Source organism: Archocentrus centrarchus, chromosome 1, assembly GCF_007364275.1.
Source record: "Archocentrus centrarchus isolate MPI-CPG fArcCen1 chromosome 1, fArcCen1, whole genome shotgun sequence".
Classification (NCBI taxonomy): Eukaryota; Metazoa; Chordata; class Actinopteri; order Cichliformes; family Cichlidae; genus Archocentrus; species Archocentrus centrarchus.
This window is the reverse complement of record NC_044346.1, coordinates 30,055,551-30,075,348: the sequence shown is the minus strand read 5'-3', so window position 1 is coordinate 30,075,348 and position 19,798 is coordinate 30,055,551. Positions and strand designations below refer to the sequence as shown.

Sequence of the window (19,798 nt, the reverse complement as noted above, 5' to 3'; positions counted from 1 at the left end):
TCCTTCAGTAAAGCAGCCGCTGGTCCTGTTGGTGGGGAGAATAAAAGAGGCGAACTGTAACTTACGTCTTGAAGACAGGCAGTTTCCAGAGCGTGTGCGGGGTCCTGGGAGCACAACGATAGTAAAGCGCGGAGTGACCTATTAAATTTGATTCACGCAAGAGAAAACAATCGTAACAGTTTACCAGGTTGAGGGGCGGCTGAAGATATGGCCAAGGTGCAAGTGTTAAATGTTGCTGTGTTGGATAACCCGAGCCCTTTTGGAAACCCTTTCCAGTTTGAAATAACGTTTGAATGCATGGAGGATTTGCCGGAAGGTGGGTATTAAGCTAACGTGTCATTGTAGTTGGATTACTCTTTTGTTAGCTGTGGAATAGCAGCTACGTGTGGGCTCATTCAGCTTAACTGTCAACTTCAGTGCAGGTATATTTGTCGCATCATAAGTGAGTGACAAGCACGTTATTTTTGCTCGATGGTTACTGAGTATTAGTTGTCGTTTGGATTGTAAAGTGATATTTCATTCGCGAAGTTGTTGAAAATTGGCGCTGGCGCGTTTGTGTTGAGCGCCCCGCCTCCTGCCTACGGTTATTGGTCAGAGGACCTTCTTCGTAGTTATTTCCTAAGAAGCTGATTGGGCGGTCACATGTTACTGTAGCAATAAACAAGCCGGACAATTTACCGCGAATCGCGCGGGTAGACGGCGGGGGAAACACGGTTAACGTTTAAAAAAAAAAAAAAAAAATGAACTCCTATCCAGCTGGCTTCAAAATAGATTATTATTTAATCAAACGATAAAAGCTGCCCTTTCAGGATATGCTTGTATTGTTTTGTACGACACAAAATCAACCCGGATTTTCTAGTAATGATAACACATGAATACGGTCACAATGGACGTATGAGCTTTAAGAACTATTCTCTTCATTGCTGTTTAGCTGCTAACATTTGGCATCTATCGAACTGAAACTTACCTTTCATTATTTTAATTATTTTACTTTTCTGACGTAAATTGCCAACAAAACGTAAAGTATAAACATAAGTCTAAATTTAAATAGAAGAAGCCTTTCGGATGAGGTGAAACGTCTGTAAGAAAAGTCCAGTCGCCCTTTTTTTTTTTTTTTTTTTTTCTTCTTTTTTCCAAACTTCAGAGACTACTATGACATGGATGATTGAGAACCTACACATTAGTCTAAATTTCTTTCTTTTTTCTTTTTGTGTTAAATCTTGACTGGCCAGTTTGTACTAGCACTTGACTACCACCCATACAGTATACATTTGTATGGTTTAAAATCAATTGATAAACTGATATTAAATATATAGAATTATAGAACTGTTTCAGAATCAAGCCTGCAATGTCAACATGCTACAACTTTCTTTAACTATGCATTAAAAAGTGAGCCCAAACTACAAAAACAAATAAATGTAGGTTTAAGTTGCAATCCAAATCCATGTGGAGTTTTAAATTATGTCAGCACCTCACAAGTTGACTTGTTTTCATCTCTTTTGTATAGTGATGGTAGTTGGACTTTGAGCCACAAATCTTTTTCTTTTTTTCTTCCGTTACCAAATCCAGTTTCTAATATCCCAATGCAACCCTTGCACCCTCAGCCACCACTTTTTTTCACTTTATTCAAATCAGGAAACTTGTGCAAATAGAGGAAAGTCATTATTTTTATGGAGACTGATACAATGTTTAATTTGGGTCATATCTGGCCAGTGCTTCAGGTAAATTTTAGTTGCATCAATAATACATTGAGAGATGAGCTAGACCAAAAAATAACCTCGAAACACTTTTTGTAATTTGGGTAAAGTGACCTTTTTAAAAGTACATGTATTTAACTTTTTACAAGTTTACCGTTTTTCCAGTAAACTAGCATTCAACAATTTTTTTCTGATCTGATGAAGATACAGATAAAAAATCTGATTGGTAACAATCATAATTGTCTCTATTATGAATGTATATTATGTGTAGACAGGGGTGTGTGTTTAAAAAAAAAAAAAAAAAAAACTAGCATGTGTATAATTATAATTATTAATTTCTTTTAATGAACCGACCCTTTTTAAAAAAAAAAAAAAGCCTCACTATTGTCCTCTGTGTGATGTCAGACCTGGAATGGAAGATCATTTATGTGGGTTCAGCTGAGAGTGAAGAATACGACCAGGTTCTGGACTCTGTTTTGGTGGGCCCTGTACCAGCTGGCAGACACATGTTTGTGTTTCAGGTGAGTTTACTCAGTAAGCTATTATCATATAATAGTTTGCATCTGGTTTTATTAAATAAAAAAGAAAAGCTTCTCAACAGAGCTTGTTGAGTACTATTCAGAACTTTTGAGAAGAAACAGGGATCCCTAGGCCAGCCAAGAGACACAATTGCTGGGTTCTCTCTGGGATCTTCTAGTTGTATATATGCTTAAACACCTCACACAAGAGATGCAGAGGTGTAGTGTTTGTACTCTGAGCCCAGACACCCCTTAGAAGAAACCCATTTCATAAAATATTACAAATTAACATCCAAAAAACTAATTGTGAAAAGTGTGCCGTGCGTTATGAACGATGCAAGTTGCCCAGCACAGCATTGCGTGATCAACTGCTGGCTAGAACCCTGATTACACAGTTTGATAAAATTGTATTTTTGCACCAACAAGATAATTCCCAAAGAACTCTTAGCTGAAAAGTTGGTATAAACTCACCTCCAAAAGTATTGGAACAGTGAGGCCAGTCACTTTATTTTTGCTGTAGGCTGAAAAAAAATTGCAGTTGACACAGAAAAATCAATATGAGAGAAAAGATCAACGTCTCAGCTTTTATTTCCAGGGATTTGCATCTGGATCTGATGCACAGTTCAGAAGATGGCATCTTTTGTTTGAACCCATGCATTTTTCTTGTTTGCAAAAGTATTGATAAACTTAAAATAGATTTAAGTGAATAAGACTTAATATTCAGTTTGCTTGCAAGAACTGCATCAAGCCTGTTATCCATTAACATCACTAAACCTTTGCATTCTTCTTTGGTGATGCTTTTCCAGACTTTCACCACAGCTTCTTTTGTTGTTTGTTTTTTTTTTGTTTTGTTTTGTTTTGTTTGGGAGGTTCCTCCCTTCAGGTGACTCCTTTTTTTTTTTTTAGTTTTGGCATTGTGTTTTAGGTCATTCTCTTGCTGCATCAGTTTAGTTGCGCATTTCTTCAAATTAACAAAATGTTTCTATAGAAATCTTAGTTCACTGTACTGCTGTTGTCATGCTTGACATCATCAATGAAGATTAATCAGCCCATTCCAGAAGAAGCCCAAGCCATGACATTAATTCAATTTCAATTTTACTTATATAGCGCCAAATCACAACAGTCGCCTCAAGGCACTTTGTATTGTGGGTAAAGATTACCCATTATCTCCACTGTGTTTCACAGATGAGTTCATAAGTTTAGGATCATGAGCAGTTCCTTTCTGTTTGAAACTGTAGCCTTTTAGTCACCTTGGTAAAGGTTAATCTTTGTCTCATCAGTCCATAAAACTTTGTCCCAGAATTCTTTTTCGGCTCGTCTTCGTACTTCTTGGTGAATTCAGCCTGGCCTTCCTATTCCTAGTTCTAGGCCTACAAAAACTACCTGCTGAAGATGAACAATCTCTGAAGATCTTTTCCTTCAGGAAAAATAATCCAGCAAAGACTTGACATAGGATCTGAGAGATGCGTCTGGTTCTTCAACTGATGCATCTACTGTTTGCTGAAGTCTAATCAGAAATATTCTTAATGGAAAGTTGACTGTCAAAAAGCCATTCTTAAGGAAGGGAAATAGTGAGAAATTTCAGCCACTGGTGTTAGGGATCTTGTCAAAATTGATGGAACTATGAGCACAAAAAAGTACCATCAGATTTCAATCCATCAAGAAGCACTATCTGGAAAGCATCTGATTGGCAACACCTTAATTTTTACATGACAATGATCCCAAACACACTACCAATGCAGTGAAGGCATACCTGGATGGAAAAAACACAGTGAAACGCTGTTAGTCAGGGACTAGCCTCCCAGAGCCCAGACCTCAACATTACTGAAACAGTGTGGGATCATCTTGACACTGAATAGGTGGAAAGGGTAGGCGGCATCAAAAGAAGAGCTTTGAAAAGTCTTTCAAGAAGCCTGATGAATATTACTTAAAGAAATTACCAGAAACCTTGGCTAAGAGAGTTGAGGCTGTGCTGAAGAGTAATAAAGGTGGTCATACCAAATAACTTTTTGCAGCTCAGTGCAGACAAGACACTGCCTTATTATTGCTCTTGAGAGCATTACTGTCCAAATCAGACAGCTATTGGGATCTTTTTCATCCACTGTAAAAGCTAACCTGCTGAACCTTGGGATCATTTTTTGATCAATCTTTGATATTTAGTGCTCACTTGAAGTCTCTGACCTGTTCTTGTTTTTTCCATTTAAGAAATCTTGCTAAACTCAGGACTGTTGTCTCAAAAAGTAAATTGGGGATGCTTGTCCATGCCTTCATCTCCTCTCACTTAGATTATTATAATGTACTGTTTTCTTGTCTGACCAAAACATCTATTATTTGCCTCCAGTCTGTCCAAAATGCTGCTGTAAGGCCTTTAACTCACACTCACAAATTTTCACTTATCACACATATCTACGTGTTCATCTACCCCATCAGGCTGATGCTCCTAACACAGGGCTGATTCCAGAAAGCGATGCTGTGGGAGTGACGGTAGTCCTTATAACCTGCACCTACCGTGGACAGGAGTTCATCCGCATTGGTTACTATGTCAACAATGAATACACAGACCCTGAACTGCGGGAAAACCCACCTCTCAAACCAGATTACTCTCAGGTAATGCACACAAACACACAAGTATACAAATGGTAGTCACTGATAAAAGTGAATAGGAGCGGTTTCCAGCTGTCTCCACTGACTGTATGAAATCACTGAAGTATACTCCTAGTGCCATTTTAATTTCTTTTCAAAAATGACAACAATACATCACCATTAGATGATATAAAGTGCAGAATATGGTCTGTATTTGTGAGAAAGGACTAATAAAATATACACAGCTGTCTGCTGCCCTCTTGTGCCCAGAAATATAGTTACAGATGACGTTAGCATCATGTAAGAAATAAGGCATGAATTACCTGGAGATTATATAGCAGTGTTGTCTCCTTGTATTTATTTTTGTTTTATATTAAAATAATGTACCAGTTCAGGCAAAATATAAGTGTATTTTATAATTTTTTTTGGCAAATGTAAAACATTTTCTTTTTGATATGTATTTTCATAATTAACATGCTTGTAACATTGGTAATTACTTTAACATTAGCATTAAAATCTTTGTTTTGTGCCTCATTGTTTTTTACATGGGTTTCTTCTTCCTACAAATCCAACATAGAGTAACTATTCACTTTATTTACTGCAAGGTTTTCACTTGTGTTTTGCAAACATTTGGGAAAATGTGCACTCTTAAGGAGGTTTGTCAGATTCCACCACAAAAAATACTTGAGGTTGATTATAGACTCTTATTGTTTGTAAACAATGATGATGTAGGTAGCGATGCGCCGCATTTTGGAAATGGAAATACGGCGGAGTTCAATAACGTTTCAATCTATGAGAAGGGGTTAGCAACGAAAAATCGTGAAAACTACCTGCAAAAATTAATTTTGACCACCAGCAACTGACTCCGATCCCTGTGGTACGTTAGCGAGTGGCCCAGTATCCTATATATATATATATATATATATATATATATATATATATATATATATATATATATATATATATATATATATATATATATATATATATATATATATATATATATATATATATATATATATATATAATACGGGTATTTGGTGGAGAAACGCAGCGTATACACCGGAGAGAAGTTGTAGCGCATATAAGTCACTGGATGCTTACAATTATGTTGTCTGCGGCCGTGTACCGAGCGCTAAATATCATGACACAGACTCGGAGTTTTGTGTCTTGAAGGCAGAAATTCTTCCAAGTCAAAGACAAGGAAACAGGACTGCTGTGTATGAGGCTCGGGTCATTGTAAACAAGTCAGAGAACTACGTCCTCACAGCGGATTGTACCTGCAGGGCAGCGTGAGTACTTTGTCAAACTGCTTTTCTAGCTTGCTAAGAGTTTGACTGCAGATATTGATTTACAATGAAAAAAAATATATACTGTCCCAGTCACACTGTGAGACACGCTCAACCATTAATATGCGAGTCTGCTTAGACTTGACTGGCACTGCATTTTGTAATCTATAGTGAGATTAAATATTTATTAAAAAATCAGGACTCTCTGAGTGCAGCGATGCCTCACCTGTAAATAGCCAGCCACACTACAGCTTATTAAAAGCCAAATAGCCTACCAGCTAATGCTGTTTACTTTAGATACCTGACATCCCAGTATAAACAACGGAAGATAAATAACTTTACCGTATATAAAATGGGCGCTTCAAACGCGAGCATTTCTGATCCTGTCCTCAGTCCTGATTGTGTCCTCAGTCCAATTTTTATCAGTACATTTGATGGCTTGCAACCACAGACGCCTCTGTTTTCTCTTAAACAGCTGTGAGCCCGTGGGATTCGGTACAACTTCAGTCCACTTTTGGTAGAGTAGAAATTCTGACAGCCAAACGTGCAACAGCAGACATTTTGATACTGATATTGCTTTTAAATCACAGTTAAACGCTGTGAAGACTCGTTCTTATTGATTTGAATGGAATAGCAGTTCCATTGATGTAGGCTGTAAAAGGGTCTATTCATCCAGAATGACCTATTATTGATTATAAGGATGCAATAACAAGACATCCCCCAAAAAGGGAATGGTTTAGCAGGTGCTGGCCACACAACATTGCTCTCTCCTGAATTTGCTTGCAGCCATTTCCCTCGTTGCTGGGTTTCAAAAATGGCAGGTTAGATTCTTGTGAAGGAATCGCTCATGACTCATCTAGTGACATCACTGCCTGGCCATTCAGTGGTATGCATTCTGTTGACGTCACATTTTCGGATTGGCGCGGTGTGCTTGGAGCCACGGTTGAGTAGGTACTAAAAGTACCTGGTCCCAGGTACTAGCACCTAATGGAAAACCCTAAAACCCAAGTCAAGCTAAGTAGGTACTAATGGAAAAGCAGCATTTGTGTGATGAACAGGAGGAGCACTGCCGGAGCCCTACTAAATGACTTCCTGTGGCCAAACTGTCAGATAGACGCCACAAAGATGACATGAGGGCCTGATGTCCTTCTTTCACTGGGACCTGTGCTCACAGACCAGCACTGTGCAGCTGGATTGCCATTTGCCTGGTGCCTTGTTCTCTTCGTAGAGAACAAGCAGGTTCACACTGACACACGTGATGGATATGAAAGAGTCTGGAGATGACACGGTGAACGTTATGCTGCCCCTAACATCGTAAACCTTCTTGTGATGGCACATATGTAGGAAGTGCCATCCCAGAGGAGCTGGACTACCTGTGCAACTTAAATAGGCTGCAGGTACAGTCTTGTGCCACTGCAGTTGCAAGGATACTAGCAAAGATCAAAATTAAAGTCAGGAGAGATAAGGAGACAACAATGGGCTTGCAGTGCATTGGCTTAATCCATAAGGATTATGGTCGTCAAAATGACTGTCAGTCAGTCTCCTTGTTTAGTATATTAAATTGGGAAGTGCCTTGAGTTATTATTCATGGTGGTTGATGTTGATTAAAGCACATGGTACTGTGTTGAACTTGTTTCAAACTTAGGACATTGGCATGTCTATTAGGATCACAGTGATATCTTTTGTTTTAGCCTCAATTATTAAGAACAGTTGGAAAATATTCTTGAACTCAACCAGTTAACCAATACTGTTGATTTTAAAGTATGACTAAGTATATTTTCTTTTTTAATGCCAAATTTGGTACTAAAAAAATCACTTAGCAGTAATAAAAAGGTCTTTTAAGGCCTTTTTAACTTTATGCTGTGATTCATGAAATGAACTTTTTTCCCATAAAATGTTTGCGTATACAATCTAAACATTGATTATTTTATTATGGAGACCAACAATCTATTTATGCCCTGATTTAAAAACATTAGCAGTCAACCCCTAATTTTGACAGGTTGTTCCCATCATTGCAGCTCCAGAGGAATATTTTGGCCTCTAATCCACGTGTAACCCGTTTCCATATCAACTGGGAGGGCTTGGCTGACAAGATGGAAGACAGTGAGAACGTTGACCCGTCCCCGAACATCAGTGGCATGCTCCCTCCATCCTGTATACCAGGAAAGATGCCACATCTAGGAGTGATGCCAGATAACTCCATGGACTGCATCTAAGAGTCATCAGATAAATACAGCTCTTCTATACACACCCACATTGTAAACACACATTTAGACAAGGAGGCCATGGATGTTTCTGTATCACATGTGGACTTTGACAGAAAGCACGGACACCACAGCAGAGACTTTTTTTTTTTTTTTTTTGTTTAAATAAAGCACTCAAAAATGGGATGGGTCTGGAATTGTTACTAGCTTTGGTTCCTCTTCTTTACACACTTCCTTTCAGCACACACACAGACGTGTACAGTCAGAATTGCCTTAATTTATTGTATCTCTATAAGATTATTTTCATGCCAAGCTGAAAGAAGTTCAAGTCATAAGGGCTGGGCAAGGTCACCATATCCTCAACAGCCCTGAGACTTGTGGGATATACTCATGATTCTAATATCTGTGCTCTTCATTTTGCCCTTTTGTGCGCAGATCAACGAGTACTGTGTGTCAGGAAGGATGTAGCACTAGCTGCTTATAGTAAAGCATTTCATTGTTCCTAAGGTTTATCTCAGCTGACACCGACCTGTGGAATGAAATGTTTGGTTTAAATTATGAGGCTGTCACATGAAGTGTCTTTATTCATTACCTTATGCAGAGTACAATATGTTTTGCCCCAGGGTTTCCACATTACCCTGTAAACCTGCTTATTTTAATAGGCCCCAGTTCACATACTGTTACATAAAATGCCCATATGCACAAAACGTGTAGGTAATGGCGAAATGGATGCTAAATTACAGTAGATGTGTCTCTGGATATACTGTAAGTAATGTTTTCCCAGCGCTTATTTTGTCTTCAAAACAAGAAGACATTTTATTTTGTACTTACTATACATTCTCTGCCTCAGTATTTGTAACAGCAGTGATGGGGGTTAATAAAGTTTGTTTTGTTGACCTTGTGGTGTTTTCTTGTAACGTTTTTGTGTGCTTTCCACCTTGGCTTGTGTGGAAGGAAGCACAGCAACAACCAAGAGACTCTGCACGTTGGCTCGTTCTTCGCCCTCCCATCTCTGGCTCCTTTCTGTTTTCCAATTTCATTCATAAAATGCAGCACCACCATTTTCACTCTAGCCTCATGTTGCTAGGCAACTGCTGCACAAAAGAGGGGGGGAGGTTGTCTGTGAGCTCTCTCACATTTTATCTTAGTTGAAGGGACCAACTCCCCCATCCATCCATCTGTTACCTCTGTCTGCTTCTCACGTCTGCACTGTTGAGCAGCGTATTTTTGTATATTCACATTTGGCAGTAAAGCCCATATGCCCATCAACTGTCCTTCAAAGGCAGCCTGTAGCAGTGCTCAAGTTATTTGTCAGTTGTAGGATCAATTCTTACAAATATGGCTTTAAAGTGTTTTGTTTTTTTTTTTTTTCTTTTAATCCAAACATTTGCTTGCTCCATTATATATGAAAAGTTTGACATCACAACTGTGCTTCCTGTGTGTTTTTTTTTTTTGGTTTGTTTTGGGGGTTTTCTTTTATGGGGGTTGGGGGTGTAATTGGTATTTTATTTGCTGCTTTTGGGTAAAAAATAAATTCCAGTAATAGACAAGCAAGTTACAGCCTCACACTAAGTTTGAAAACCAAACATGCCAGAGAAATGAGTCACCCACTCTATAATGGCAGTCCTAAAGCTTTTGATACCAATTTGCTGAATTGGATGTCTCCTAAATGTGCAGCATTAGTAATTTGGTTAGTGGAGCCCGTTTTATATGATCGAGGTGTCTTAAGAGCCCAAAATGACGGTATCAAACCCTGCAGTGGCTGAGAGATCTTTGATTTATAGAATGGACGTTTGTTCATACCTTAAGTCCTTTTTTTTTTTTTTTTTTGAACCAACACAAGCTGGAATTGTTATTGAAATTAGACATTCAGATGCAAATCTATGTGGAAGTGAGTCTTTTGAAGGTCCTGTTAATAAATGGGCCCTCGGTCATATGCTAGGCTAAGCCTGTAGGTGATCCAGGTGCTGGGGAGGATGTGCTGTGCAGAAAGAGGCAGCTGAAGGGTTTCAGTGATTGTAAAACATTCAGTCAGACGGCATCTGTCTTCTAATGTTTTCACCCCGTGCCGATTTTTTATTTATTTTTTAAAAGACTGTTATTTCCTGAGATTAGTTTCTCACTAATTATCTCATCATTTAATACACGGCAGTGTGCAAAATGTTTATAAGTCCTGCCAGCCCGACCGCGCCGCGCGTGCGTTAAATTCTGACCAACATTTCTAAAAATAGCTCGCGGTTGACGTCACTTGGCCAAACGTGTATCAGTCGCTTGGCGGCGGTGGAAGCAGGGTGGGGGGGCTGAAGAGGTTTTTCAGTTTTTTATTTATTTATTTTTTACCTGTCAATCGTTTCTCAGAGCCAATGGACATCTTTACATTCGCCGAGATTCCCACGGTTAGCCTGCATTGAGCCAATGGAGGAAGAAAACCAGGAAAAGTGGGCGGATACGTCGTCGGGAGGAAAATAATCAGTGACGTTCCCCTAGCTTGCTTTGTGTAGGGCGGTAGGACAGTACCGCTGCTGATGGATTGTAAAGAACCAATCAGAGCATTCCGTGGGATACCGGAGTACACAAGTGACCAATCCGTAAAACTAGCTGCAGCTGTCAATCAAGCCCGGTTCTGGCTAGTAGGCGGGGACGTTCAGCCGACTGTAGTTCCGTCATCTCGCTCGTCTCCGAGGCTACGGGGGGCCAATGTTGATTTGGGTGAATTCCCGTCGTTGTCGGACCCCGCCGAGGTTAAATTTTTAAAAGCTGGGTTTTGTAACGAAAACTGGCGGCTCTTGGGCTGAAAATATCGCATTCCCGCCTCTGGTGTCGTTTTTGTTTAGGGGGGGGAGAGGTGGGGAGCCAGGGGGGCTCGTTCGGCGGGGGCTGCAAGGAGGGACAGGCGAATACTGGATCCTCCGTGTTCAGGCCAACTGCGCCGAGCTCGGCCTCACGGTCCAGTGAAGCCCCAACGACAGAGATACCACAAAGGTATCCTCCCCGTGGATTTAAGCTATATATCGGTCACCGGTTGCTGATGACTGAGGAGTGAGTGAGCCCGCTTCACCATCTCGTCTCGCCCCGGCACCGCATCAGCAGCTGCCAGGCTATTAAAGACCAAGACCTCGGAGTTAACGCTTGGTGCTGTTGGATTTAGAAAATACCGATTAGACCTAATCGAGATTAGACCGGCTTGAGAAGGCTGCAGGGCGGCCAAAAAGCCACGGTTCACCCGTTGACAGGTTGTCATCATGGGCAACGCGCCCACGGCCAGGAAGGGCAGCGAGATGGAAAGCGGTGGGTACCGTCGCCTGTACGCTACACATAACTACTGATCAGTACATGCTCTGTTACAGCCTCGTGAAATCACCAGAGACGATGTGACACAGCGGCTGTGTTAGCTGCACTTAACATGCCATGCAGCGGCCTATTTCTACTGTCTGATTTATTAAGATCCACTCACAGTGCTCAATCCTTAAATAAGCCTGTGCCATGATAGCTCCCAAGAACCCAAATTACGCAGCAACATTTCAATTAAGGAGCCCCATAATATATATACAGCTGGATAGATACTCAGTAGTAGTGGTCATGTTTGAGCACGGCTTTTTCAGTGGTTTCAGTTGATGCTAAGGTAGAATAAAGCAGGTGGTAGTACAGTTTCCACAGCCAGATCACGAGGTGCAAAACAACCAACAGCTATTGTAAGCTGCAAGAATCTTGGCAACTTCGCATCCTCTTGTACTCAAATCTTGGCGAGATAACAACAAGCTATGTGTCAGATATTTCCTAAACACATAGTGCCTGTTGCTCTTTGGAAAGAGATGCTTCTGAAACTGTATGTGCAAATGTGGGGGCTATTTTATTTGGTGGACCCCCTTAAGGTCTACAGATTGACACTGAGCTAGTCTGATTGTGTCTGTTGTACTGTAAGTCCAAATGTAGAAGGAGTCTCTGCTCATGCATGAGGTTATACTGTTGTGTTTTTTATTATTTATAATTTTGGAACAGAGATTTACTTGAGCTTTTATCATGATGTATAAAGGTTTATCTAGTTTCATTATTTCTAACATGTGGGGCAGTAAAATAGCTGTATTTATGTGTCTCAAACTGAAGTAAATCTGAATATAGGGATGGATATTTTTTAAACCAAATCTGATAAATAGGTATGCCACAAAGAGTGCATGAAATTTAAATAAGGAAATCTGAGTATATCATGAAGCTATTTAGTATAAATGCATCCTGGTCACTGAGCAGCTTGACTTGTGTAGGTAATGGTTTGGTGTTTTGCTCAAAGGCAAGCGGTTGTTGAGAAGGGAAACTGTTGATAGTTAATAGGTAGACATGGAATTTGAACTTATAAATAAATATATTTCTTGATGAGATTTTAAGTTCAGATATTTTTCTCCTGTGCCATTAAAGGTACAGTAAGTATTTTTTGAGATTATTAAATAGAAAGAAATAATGTTGTACTCATAAATATATTGAATAGTGTGTAATTACATCTTCCAAAAAATTGATGTGTTCTCATAAACAGAATTAATCCATTAAAAATACATAGGAGCGGGTGCAGGTTTGTGGAAGCCGCCATGTTGCCCTGCTTTTTTAAATACAGTAGCCAAGATGGGCATTACCATTTCGCCTAATCGCATTTTATGCATGTGGTTAGAGACTGGTCAGATACGTAGTACACCTTATAAGTTGCTTTTAATTTAAAGATCATAAATAGCCCTTTCACACAATATATGACCATTTAACATTTGTATCATTATTTCTTTCTCCTCCTCCATCAGTGCTCTCTCCTCCAATATTTCACCCTCATCCTCTTCCTCCTCAGTTCAAGTCTCATCTCCTGAACTGAAGTCAGAGCTCTAACACACAAAACATTCATAAACATGCCTATTTTTTCCCAATATTGTTACAATTATATGTTGTCAGCAGATTAGAAATGCGATCCTCCCGTCTCCAGACAGCTGACAACAAGCCGTGAAACAACAGCTGGTTATAAGCTAACATTATGCCAGCTTATGTTAGGCTTGAGTGCCCTAAAAAAAAAATTTAAAAAATCACACTTTCCCTCTATTAAACAGTTTGATTACATTCTCACATTGTATGAGAGTTTATTCACTAACAGTGTCAAAAAATGTTAGATCCACTTCAAAGAAAGTTTTACTGATACCGGTAAAAAAGTTCAGGATATCCTCAACAACTTCAGCATCGCTGTCATTGGACAGAAGTGAACTTCACTGACTCATTGACTCATATTAGACTCCTTTCACAAAGTTTTACAGCCTCCTTTAGAGTAAATGGATGTGGACACTCGGTATATTGACACTGCGGTCATATTGATAGCTGATGTAAATAGGGGGGGTGACGGCCTTTACTCACTCACACAGATGAACGGCGGCCAGAGTTGTTTGTACTACAGTGGTTGACTGCAGTCTGCAATCTACTGACATCTAGTGGAGAGATTTTACACACTGTACCTGTAAGAATGGACTCATTCTTGTACATTCAGAAGAAGCCAAGACAGCCTAAATTAAATTGCACACCGATAAGATGAGCAGTGTATGTATTAAAACCTTTGCCACATTGACATATCATCCAGTCTTCGTGAGTTATAGTTGTCATCCACAGCTGATGGATGGATATGATAAAATTTGATCTAATTAACTATATTTTAGTCAGACTCTGTGCTGTTGAGTTTAGACAGTACAGTAGGTATTCTGTTTCTTTCACTCTCCGCTAAAGCCTTTCTTCTGTAAACGCTGCTGTTTTGTTTTTTCTTCTTTCACAGTCAAGGAATTCCTTGCTAAAGCCAAAGAGGACTTCCTCAAAAAGTGGGAGAATCCTGCACAGGTTAGTGTGTGCGTGAATGTGTGCTCAGTGAGCCACAGAAATGTGATACACAGAATATATTTTTGTAATTTAATCACCTTGTTTGTATGTTAGAAAAACAGAATTTTCACTCAAATTCTGTGTCCAAAGATATATACAATGTTTCTGTGTGGAATTTTACTTATTTTATGTATTTATTGTGTTTTTGTTCAGTATTACCAGCTATCAGTGTATGTAAATAATAGCAAATTGTTTTGATAATTTTAATATATTTAGATGGTGGTATAAAATAAATTCCTTTTAAACAGCATCAGTTTTATTGTTTATTAGCTATTGGTTAGTAATGATCATATAGTCTGACTGTCCTTGAAGTGCAAGTAAAGTAGATTTCAAGTAAACTGTGACATAAAAAACCCAACTTGATATGTTGTCATATTTAATTAAAATTTAATATATATTTTCCATGTCATATGCAAAGTGAGTAAAAAAGTAAGAAACCTTTTTATGGCATTGATTTCAAGTGTATCAGCCCTAAAACTATTTAAAAACTGATATATATATATATATATATATATATATATATATATATATATATATATATATATATATATATATATATATATATATATATATATATTATTTAATTTATTAATTTTTTTAAATATATATATATATATTTTTTTAGATATCCTAATATACTTCACAGACATTGATTAAACCATTAAATATACATAGGAGCTGTATCAACATTGATTGATTTAAATGACATATAATTTTCTCCATATATTTTGGGACACTGGCACAATTTTTTTCAGCTTTTATTAAAACATATTCAAGTTAAACTCTTAGCTTTAACTCAAAGGGTTGAACAAAACATATTCCAATTTTTTCCATTTTATTTCTTATTTTCAGAGTGTCAAATATAGTTGGACAAATTAACACAATTATAACAAAGTGATAATTTTGATACTTTGTTGAGAATCCTTTGTGGGCAATGATTGCCTGAAGCCTGAACACCATGAACATCGCCAAAGAATGGATTTCCTCCCTTTTGATGTTTTGCCAGGCCTTCAGCATGCTCAGTCTGGTTGAAATCAAGTGATTGACTTGGCCACTACACAGTGTTCACTTCCTGACCTTCAAAAACTCCTGGTTTACTTTCACAATATGTTGTGGATGATTGTCCATCTGTACTATGAAGTGCTGCCTAGTCAACCTTGCTGTATTTTTCTGAATCTGAGCAGAAACTTTAGGTTAATACTTTTTAAAATTAATCCAGGAGCTTCTGCTCTCCAGTCACATAATCAGTCAACACTAGTGACCCAGTGCATCACACTGCCTCAGTCATATTTAAGAGAGGATGTATTTTGCTTCAGCTCATGAGTGTTTTCCAAGCCTTCTGCATACTTTGTTCCTCCCATCGTTTTTGTACAAAAGTTAGAATACTACTCTAACTTTTCTGTTCTTAATCTGTGGTATGCAATTGTTCTGTCTTTCCTTTTGTAATGTGTTCTCTTTAGAATTGGATAATATGTCTATCTCCAAGAGAATATTCTTCAGTTGGGTGGATAGTGGCATAGTGGTTCTGGTTTTGAATCCACAGCCCAACCAGCCAGTGGATTCAAACCCAGATCAAATCTGTGTGGATTTTGCATGTTCTTCCTGTGCCTGTGTGGGTTCTCTCTGGGTACTCCAGCTTCCTTCCTCAGTCTAAACGAATGCATGTTAGGTTAATCTGTGATTCTAAATTGGCTGTAGATGTGAATGTGAGTGTGAATGGGGTTGTCTCTATCTATGTGTTTGCCCTGTGATAGACTGGCAACCTCTTCGAGGTTTACCCTGCCTATTGCCCCTTGACTGCTGGGATAGGCTCCAGCACCCCTGTGACCCTGAACTGTATAAGTGGTTAAGAAAATGGATGGATGGTTGGTTGTTGTAAAGGAGTTTTTCTTTACCATGGAAAGGGCCCTGTGACCATCGGCCTTTATTGTTTTCTGTGGATGTCCAAGTCTTTTTGTGTTGCCAACCTCACCAGCTTTTTTTCTTTGTAAGAATGGGGCCTAAGGATGGCTTGATTCACTTGAATTGAGAGCTCTTTTAAGCTCATGTTGTTGTTTCATAGCAACAGCTTCCAAATACATGTGCCACATTTGAAACTATCTCCACACCTTATTTTAATCTGCTTAGGAAGAAATAATGACGAAACAACACACAACTGTCATAGAAACAGCTTATGTCAACTTATATTTGAGCTACTCAAACTAGGGCACTGTGCATAAAAATTGCAATGAATGCAATATTTTTGTTTAGACTTTTGAAATAAAGCTGAATATCTATACCTTAAACCCATATTTATCATATAAGTAACAGCAAAAAAGACTGTGTTAGTATCTAAAAATATATGGGTCTCACTGTATGTACATTTAGCATACATATGTTGAGCATGATGTGATTCTAAATAGGCAAGCATGTCAATTGTTTTTTTGTTTTTTTAAGATAAATGAGTTTTCCGGATGTAACCACTTTACAGTTATGAATGATATATGTGAGTATATCCTTTAACTACTGCTTTTCTTTCACGCTGTTATAGTAAAGAAAGTTCAGTATTAGGCTATTAGAGATAATGCTGAAACAGTTGGGAATCCACTTTATTTTGGAACATCTGTATTGGCCAATATCCTCCTTGTTCACTGTCAGTCTTTTTGAAACTAAGATGACATTAACTAATAGCAGTGACGGATCTTTATTTGCTTTGTCACACTAATTTTGCAGTCCATCTGGAATCCAGTTTCATAAATTTATATGAATGATTTTGTAGTCATTAAAAGATAGTGTGATCAAGACTTTAAAACAGTTACATTCTTTTATAATAAAGGTTTCTTTTTTCTCTTTGCTCACAAGAGGAAATGAAACGCAAAAACAAAATAAATGAATAAACACTTTGGTTTCACTTTCACTTCGGACAAATTGTTATTTTAAAAGTTGTAGTGATACTGGCAAAGAATTTCACAATCAGTGAATCCCGAGAAGCAGTTTTATACAGGTTTACCATCCATCCATCTTCTTCCGCTTATCCTTTTATATCAGATCTATTATTATTTAAATTTACAGTGTATTCTGTATCACATCATGCTATTAAGAAAATTTAAAGCGGGCATGCTGTATACATTCATTTGTATACATTATCTACTGTATATGTGCTTATAGTATATCATGAAAATAAAATACAATTAGTAGTAAATGTGAGCACAGGACCACATTTGAAAATAAAAATTCACTACCAGCATCATGACCCTAAATATCCCATTTTCACAAAAATCAGCTAACTGTTTTTGTTTTGTCTGTTCAGAACACTGCTTGCCTGGAGCAGTTTGAGAGGTTGAAAACCCTGGGCACGGGCTCATTTGGCCGTGTTATGCTGGTGAAACACAGAGAAACGGGACAACATTATGCCATGAAGATCCTCAACAAGCAGAAGGTCAGTCTGGGTCAGAGATCACCAGAGTCAAAGTCTAAGGGCTCTCAGTTCTTCTACAGGATGGTCATAGAAAACAGGGAAATGTAATTGATGTGAATATTGCACTTAGAAGATTTTATTCTTTTATGGATTGTGTAAAGGTCCTGGGGCTTTCAAATGCAGGTGAAATTGTTTTCTGAACCCACTTTTGCTGAAAGCAGGCATTAGTAGTAGTGACATAGTAGAAGTTGTCTATATGCAGATTACACCAACTAGAATCATTTTAATACCCAGTTAAAATAAAACTATGACTGCATTATTTCTAGTGACATTTCTAATTATTATATTATGGATTCATTATCATTTTTATTGATAAAATACTAAAAGCATTGTATAGTTTTGGTTACTTGGCCAAAATCATGGCATGAGATTAAAAACATGTAAATAAAATACAGTCTTCTTAACTCATTTATAACACAGCTTGTAAATGCTTAAATGGTCACTAAAATCTGAATTATTGACTGTCTTTATGTGCTGGTAAACTGGTGAACTACCTCATCTACTTCATGCCCCCACAGACCTGAAATCAATCAGCAGATATAAAAATGGATACAGAGTTGTATCAAAGATATCGATTAGAATCTAATCGATATCTTTTATTTGATTGTAGATTCTTTCAGGTGTTGGTCATGCGTTTAATTTAAGGCTATAAAAATTTGCAGATTGCAGGGTCTGATTGCTTGGACTCCAACTTATCAAATGTTAACATTTAACTTCAATTAGCTGATGCTTTTTTGGGAGACATATTCTTTTAAGGTATTGGAAAATGAATTTTTGCATCAGTAGGGAAAGGAAGATACTCTATCAATTTACAGACTTTAATAACAGTTTTAAGTGAGTACTACTAACAGAACACATTATACTAATCACAGTGAGTCTTGGGTGGGGATGTAAATCAACAGGATGTTGTGTTGCCTTACGATTCCTACACTTTTGACAAATCACTCTAGGTTATTTTTTGCTTCAGGTACCTGAATATAGTTGGTGACAAGTCATTTGCCTCCTGAAGTGTATATGTAGCACCAAACTGCTAGAACTCTAAAATCAAGTGTGGTATCTCACTATGGGAAGCACCTTCTGGCGTGGCCAATCGCAGAAGCTTCTCTACCAGCACACCTGTCTAAGACAGACAGGACAAGGACAAGGGATCCCTGACCTCTTTGTAAAATAGCCCTTAGCCCCACACCAAGCATTTTGCATGTATGGCAGTGGACGCTCAGTTTTCAGAGAACTGGGGTTACCTTGGTAACTAAGCATTCCTTTTCAAACTTCACTCAGCATCTCACTATGAGAGGTATAGCCCACTCCCAAATTACATGCCCTGAAGCCTATAAACACGTCAACCAAGGCAGGTTGACATTTCACACCTACCCCAGAGGTCAGCATGCAGCTAAGTGCCCACACTAAGGTGTGGCAGAAAAACTACAGTCAGCTCCAGGCAATTTATATGTGCATTCCAGAGCCTCTGCAAACAGGTGCCACTGACAGCCCTTCCCTTGAAAACAACCCCCCCCCATTCTGTCAGTGAAGCATTTGTTGTCAGAGTTTTCCTCATAACCACCATACCTAAGGGGACACCAGTAATGAACACTTTTGGGTCTCTCCAGTGACTGTTTGACTGAGATGACCTCACATTCAGTCACAAAGAGGGCACCCAGTGCTGTCCCTGAGGACACCTTCAGGGACAGCCTGGCTGCTGCATGCTTATATATCTCTTGAAATTGGCCTCGCGGGGTGATGGAGAGGGTTGAGTTTCCCTGTCAATGGAGCTGCCAGGCCGGGGCGTCTTGGCAGGATGGAGAATAGCATCCTCCTCATCCTCACTGTTATTGTCTCTGAGGAGATTCATGTTAACATCATCCTCATCATCTTTGCCTTGCTTCTCTTTGGAATCGAGGAACTGATTGAAAAGAAGAAAGTTCAGCCTCGGAGTCTACGACCGTGCAAGTGTCTGACAGCAACACCTGTGCATATTTTACACCCATACAGGCAGTGCAGAGGGGCTGTCAGTGTTTCCCCAAGATAGTCAACCCACAAACAGCTGTGCAAGAGCTGGATACAACATCCCTAACCTTGCTGCTACCAGCATTTCCCTGAGAGGATTCAGTGGTTACCATAACCACTGATGCTCAGCTTTGACAGCTAGCAAATAGCTACACAAACA

At 38.7% G+C, this 19,798-nt stretch overlaps 2 protein-coding genes across 2 annotated transcripts in view; both read left to right on the top strand.

Moving 5' to 3' along the window:
* LOC115783927 (histone chaperone asf1b-B-like) lies at positions 1-9,192 on the top strand. Its single transcript, XM_030734936.1, has 4 exons — positions 1-316; positions 2,103-2,218; positions 4,646-4,822; positions 8,106-9,192. Exons 1-4 carry the CDS (start codon positions 208-210, stop codon positions 8,301-8,303), a joined length of 600 nt encoding a protein of 199 aa, XP_030590796.1. The 5' UTR covers positions 1-207; the 3' UTR covers positions 8,304-9,192.
* Positions 9,193-10,589: 1,397 nt separating this feature from the next.
* The window catches only part of prkacab (protein kinase, cAMP-dependent, catalytic, alpha, genome duplicate b), a 20,178-nt gene continuing 10,969 nt past the window's right edge, over positions 10,590-19,798 (top strand). Inside the window, exons 1-3 of the mRNA XM_030723827.1 lie at positions 10,590-11,579; positions 14,077-14,138; positions 17,467-17,595. Of these exons, the coding sequence (XP_030579687.1) occupies positions 11,534-11,579; positions 14,077-14,138; positions 17,467-17,595 (237 nt within the window). The 5' untranslated portion in view covers positions 10,590-11,533. The remainder of the gene's footprint in view (positions 11,580-14,076; positions 14,139-17,466; positions 17,596-19,798) is intronic.